At 30.3% G+C, this 6,265-nt stretch overlaps 2 protein-coding genes across 2 annotated transcripts in view; one reads left to right on the forward strand and one right to left on the reverse strand.

The window, feature by feature from the left end:
- The window catches only part of LOC108686757, a 9,962-nt gene extending 7,627 nt beyond the window's left edge, over nucleotides 1–2,335 (reverse strand). The window contains exons 1-2 of the mRNA XM_018192207.1: nucleotides 2,193–2,335; nucleotides 1,017–1,227 (exon numbers count right to left, since the gene is read on the reverse strand). Coding sequence (XP_018047696.1) covers nucleotides 1,017–1,227; nucleotides 2,193–2,335 — 354 coding nt within the window. The remainder of the gene's footprint in view (nucleotides 1–1,016; nucleotides 1,228–2,192) is intronic.
- LOC108686758 (UPF0769 protein C21orf59 homolog) overlaps nucleotides 1–6,265 on the forward strand; it is a 61,944-nt gene that overhangs the window by 19,251 nt on the left and 36,428 nt on the right. The gene's annotated exons all lie outside the window — the stretch shown is intronic.

Genomic DNA, 6,265 nt, shown 5'->3' on the forward strand with positions numbered 1-6,265 from the left:
TATAAAACTACAGCATCTACATGTTTCGCATTTAATATCCACAATGTTTCCATGTGAAATAATCAATAAATTATTTATTGGAGAGAAGACGCATTGTAATTGGAAACATGGAAACATTGCGGATATTAAATGGTAAAAACATATATAATTTTATATATCTTATTGCTTATCACGGATTCATCTGTATGTACTGAAGATGGCTAAAAAATTAGCTTAAACATGTATACAAATTATTAATTATATACGAGAAATACAATTTAATAATATTGAAATTTATCACTCACATACAGCGCTAATTTCCAAGAACCAAACTTATTATAATTATATTTTTTATATCATATATCAGGGAATTAAGATTATCATTCGTTTGAATCTTACAATTAGTTTTTCGAAAATTTATTTTTTCGATTACTAAGCCATATGAGATCTGTCATTTTGAATTTGAATTTCTGATATCAAATTTCAATTCAGCGAACTCAAAAATACCTAGTAATAAATTTTTAGATTTGTCTATTTTTAAATATTGACATTATCATGCCAGCGGATGGGAAATTACTATATTAGTATCAGTCCTGATGAAAGGAACAGCAAGATTCACGAAGTTGGCATTAGCAATGGATTATGATATGACGATAACTCGCAAACCTTCTGGTATCTTTGATGAAAACTTCAGAAGAATCAACTATTATAATAATTCTGCAATGTGTTTGAAGCGAGAAATATAATAAATTATAATAAATTTTACTAAGAATACGCTATAAAATTTGAAAAATAGACTCATTCGTTTTCTAAAAATTAAAATCAAATTATCAATAGTTTAAAAATTTCATAATTTTATCCATAATTTATATATAATACTTATTACAGCTGTTACATATCTGTGAACAATATAATTTATCGAGAGTTTTCCATGTAGTTCATGTTTAAGTAACATTTAAACTATAACAATATTAGATTTTCAAGCACAAAGCAAAAAGAGACTATTGTAATGCATAATATTGTTACGTTCTACGCACCTGAGGGCACGCGATTGTATTGAACTTGGTGCAATTTTCGAAAATCACGTCAGTGCCATTACGTCTCACGGTTGCATGAAACTGGGGACAAAAGCCGCTCGACTTCGTCAAACACCATTCGCCGCAACTAGCCCAGCCGCAATTATTCACCATCGAGGCATTAACAGTTTGGCACATCACCGGTTCCGGCTCAATGCCAATGTGGAAAGCTCTGAAATTACGTTGGCCTCGTTAACGCACTTCTCAGATTACCCCAGAAATAAACAGCGAATATCTCTCTTCAGTTTTGTCTCGAGTAATATTTCTGAATAGCGTCAGTAATTTCTCCTTAATGATGCTATGACACGTTATATAACACAGTCTTCTGCGAGAAGATTTTAAGGAAGAATAAATGCTTTGAATAGAGAGAAACTAATATCTATATATCTAACAATTAAATATAACATTCTCTTACTTCAAAAGTAACACAACTAAAAAAATTAAGTTTTTCAGAGAAAGGAAACATATTTTTTAATTTAATAGAAAAATTATCGACAAATCAAATAATATCGAAAAAGAATATATTTTTAACATGATTAAATGTTTTTGTCATTTTCGTTTCACAATTCTTAAAAAATTCATCCTTTTTAAATGTAAATAGAAATTTTGACTCTTTTTTTTAAATCAATTTTTTTAATTATGACAGTTTTGACGACTTTTTATAAAGTTAGGCTATTTTCCTGTTAAGATACGCAAACGTTGTTTTATCCCTTATTATTCAATAAATAATAAAGATAGAACTCGTATCGACTACGTCTTCAAATGGAAAGCAATCTTAGTTCACTGTTGATGATTGATACACTGAGAAAAAATATAGTCACTTTTAATAAATATTTAGTTGAATACTGCCAACACTAAATATTTATTAAATATAAATATATATTTATTTGGTACGAAAACTATTAATTTAATTTAACAATTTTTTTATTGCATATATTTATTTATTGTAAGTAAATGATTAGTTGGCAATATTGAATTCAATATTCATTAAAATTGACTATATTTTTTCCTCAGTATAAGATAATGTTTAATTAATTTATTTATGACGATCACTTGAAAGTGTGTCACTTTTGAAGAATAAGAATGATATGCCGAAAATTAGTTTTTAATTCCAGATTTAATAAATTGTTTTTTTACCTATACGACGGCGCGTAGATCGCTACGCTGAGATAAACCAAAGCTACGCAACTGATGACGAAGGTGAACTGGAAGAAGCAAATGCTACCGCAAATTCTACGGTCTTGTTCGGGTATCAGGCGACGTTTCTGTTTCCGACCCATCGCGTAATATTTTTCAATCCCAACACCTATATATTTTTTAAATCTTCTGTTGAATTTTCCAGTTTAAATCTCACATATTTTAATTCCACGCCGATTAAAAATATAATATATATTTATGGACAAACACATGATCCTGGATACTGAATTCCAGCACAAACTTGTTGAAAATTTCATTCGCTTTGACTTTTATTCTCTTATCGATGTTACGGCTTGAAAATTAATACTGTACGAGTTTGATAATTCATTTTCACGTCAAATAGTGCATATTATATTTACTTCCTCTCGGAATATGTGACACAAAAAATAGCGACTTTATGTCGATATTTCCTATTAGAGCGAACGGCTCCGTAAAAGTTTAATCGCCACTCACAAAAAAACAAATCAAGAGACTCGCTTCGCGCTAAGAATAGATGATTCGCAACAATTCCATTTTCACTCTTTTTGTGATATCCGTTAAAATGCACACGTGCGCAGAAATATTTCATTGCAAATTATCTTTGTTTCAGTCATACTATTTTCGTTTGAAAAGTAGAAGTTTGCAAAGTCGGTCGACAAATGCGTGTATGTAGATGATTGTGTCACGACTTCCATCGATTAGACGATTTCGCTATAGCTACCATTCTCTTATGGGCACGACACGCGTCGTGACGCACGTCGTGTCATTTCGTCAAAAAATACGGATAATCTTGGCTCTCGAATCTTTTATTTTCTCGAGCGATGAAAATTGGTGAACGAAAAAGTGTCCGTCAAAATTAATCGGCTTATTTTGATTCCTATGAATAGCTCGTAATTTCTTCTTCCTTTCTTTTCTTTTCTTTTCTTTCTTCTTGGAAGTTAATTAGTTTCGATTAACATTAACAATTTAATAGTAAAGAAGATTCGTGGTAAGCTTCAAGCGTGTCTCACGCGAGTGATTCATTAGACATGTGAGTCACAATTGATTCCGCTGAATCGTCGAAGGTTGTCCCATTTCTTGATCAAAATTTAATCTGTGTGATCGGACGTTCGACGAATCGCATAATGTGTAATACAAAGAAGTCTCCTCCCGTGTTTGCGCGATCCTTTCTCTATCGTTCTTTTGCCAGAAGCATTCGACCTGTCCGATGCACTTAGGGCAATTACCACGTGTTAACTTCATTAGCCGCGTAGTTGCGAATGGATGCTAGAATAGTATAGAATTAGACACTAGTAATCTCATTATCACGACACTACCAAGCGAACATTTAAATAACTGTTTAAAAAATGCGTTATTGATCTGGATTTCTGTGTCACATTAGAAATGACGTTGTTAAAATTTGTTCCTGTCGTCCTTCGTAACTTTGCAGGCATATAATTTAAAAGGCCGTTTTACATTGATAAATTTTAAATCAATCTTTTTGTCACGCAAAAGTTTCTTCCACATAACATTTTTTTATCATTGGATATTTAAAAGACAATGTCAATGTTATTATTGAAACAGAAAATAGGAAATAGTATGCTCTTGCGTTTTTTATAGATTTAGAATCGATGTTGATGTTAGAGAGACTTTTTTCTGAGAGACACTCACGGTGAAATTTCTAATGATTGTTCCAATGGTTGCAAGTAACCTTGAAATAAGCGATTATCTTGCCTATAATACCTTTGGGATTTTCAGCCTTGAAACATTAGTGCCATAAATGTGTTATCTGCTTCTGTTGATCGTCTCTTAATTGCATGCATAATTTCATTATGTTTCATTTCCGTTTTCTATAAAATTTATAATAAATTTTTTACTCTTTTCTTTATTTAAACTAATATATAACACAGCGAGAGAACACAGCGACGATTAGAATCTTCGTATTATAGATTATGTACCATCAATCTGAATTCTCTTCAAAAAAAAAATTACAACAGAATTTTTTACATTCTCGATATTCATCGTCTGACTAAAGCGAGATTTACTACTCGTTCGAATCTCCGATAAAATCGAAGCCGCTTTACTTTTAAGCTGATTGCGTGTCTCAACTTTTCATGAGCATCAAGTACTCTTTTAGATAAATTTTTTTGTTTAATCGTTGAATTTAAAGCACAGCTAACGTAAATAACTGTGCTTTCTTCAAGAAGAAAATAATTACAGAAGTTCGACGATGTATATTTTGCGAATTCTGAAATCCTCATAATATAACAATGGTATTCGTTATAATAGCATGTCTTCGTAAAGTTTTCTAAAAAATTTCTTGCATTTCAACGTTTCGTTTTCAACGATATCAATTTTTCGTATCATATATACATAATTAAAAGAGCCGCAACTTCTTTACATTTTTCTTGCGATTCACTATCGATGCAATCACTTTCATCGTCTTTATTGTTCCAATTTCATATTTCACTTTAAAATTGCACTTTATTATTAATTATATTTACACAAGTGACATTTGATTACGAAGAAATTGCGTTATTTAATCACGAGAATTAATTTCGCACATATACGCGATCGACATGCGTCCTTCGTTAAATCATCAATGTTGGACAATGATCTCACGATCATTTTCGTCCGCAATTTGCAAAATTATTATTATATCGACACAATCTTTTCATCTCGAAGAAGAGATTCGCAAACACGCGAACACGCGAGAGATAGCCATGCAACCGACTAACTCCGACGACTGTTTGAAAACAAGTCTACCAGTCTAACCGTGCGACTTCCTCCTCGCGAGTTCTCTTGCACGGAGCTTGCGCCGTGGTATATCACATTTTTATGGGAGTGGAGTTTTCTTTTATCCATGAAATGCCAGAGTGAAATGACCCTCAGTTCATAAACTTATCTTATCCTTGATTGTGAGGATGAATCATAAAATTTCTGAAATGTCGAGATATTACTATCTAAATGTCACAAAAACAGAGATCGATAATCCTCTTTTTCGGATTTATAAATTGTTGCTGTTTATTTTTTATATTAAATATTGAAGAATAATTTATTTTTGTCAACAATTATTTTTAAAGTAATTTTGTGTATTTTTAGATGCACAGATTTGTGTATAACATTTGGCATTTATAACTTACTTTTTTAAAGTTATATAAGTTGCTCATTTTAAAATCAGAAAAAATAATGTATATTTTTTATTTTTTTTTATTTTTTTTATTTTATTAACCCGATGAATTAATAATTATAATATAATTTTAATTATTTATTTGATACTTGCGCATTAAAATAATGTCGATTCCAGTGTTCATTTATCAAATCAAAAATTCATTATCTTTACTTTATAATCGCAATTATATGGAGAACTTAACAAATAAAATATGTAAGCAATTTTACATTACAAAATGTAAAATTATTCTTTCATCGTATACATTATAAATTATAAGTAGAAATGTTTCGTGAAACGCGTAGTCAGTTGATATCTATTTTATCGATTTAGATTCATCCCCTCGATATCAGAAGGGCGGAATGTTAGTTGCGCTGGATTAACATTTCTACGACCTTCGAAGCAAAAGGTCAAATGTCTTCGTTTAATGCTATGTAATCTTCGCATAATATATGTGAAGATAGATTTTTTTATGTAATAGCTGCAGTTGAAGTTCGATAGATGCAATGCATCTGAATTTTATTGTCCATCAGTGGTAGATAAAAAAATTATAGATCATAAATTTTCGTTTTCTAAGCTTCAGTTTTCTAAAAATATCAAGAAAATAATGGGACAGCTATGAATTGTTAAATATAAAACTTATTTTTTAAATTTATTGAATTTATTTTACATAAATTATTTTTATTAATTCATTTATCTAAAATAAAAATTTACTCAAGGTATTTAAAGAAATGTGTCGGAAAATGTGTATGAAACTGGGAAAAATAATATATCGGGAATTAACAGAAAACGTCTTTTTATATATTTTAAACGAACTCGTACAATCTCTTATATACAATAGTCCGTTTATATCGCAGAGCGAGTATGTAATTTATATGTATATATA

This window comes from Atta colombica, unplaced genomic scaffold (genome assembly GCF_001594045.1).
Source record: "Atta colombica isolate Treedump-2 unplaced genomic scaffold, Acol1.0 scaffold189, whole genome shotgun sequence".
Classification (NCBI taxonomy): Eukaryota; Metazoa; Arthropoda; class Insecta; order Hymenoptera; family Formicidae; genus Atta; species Atta colombica.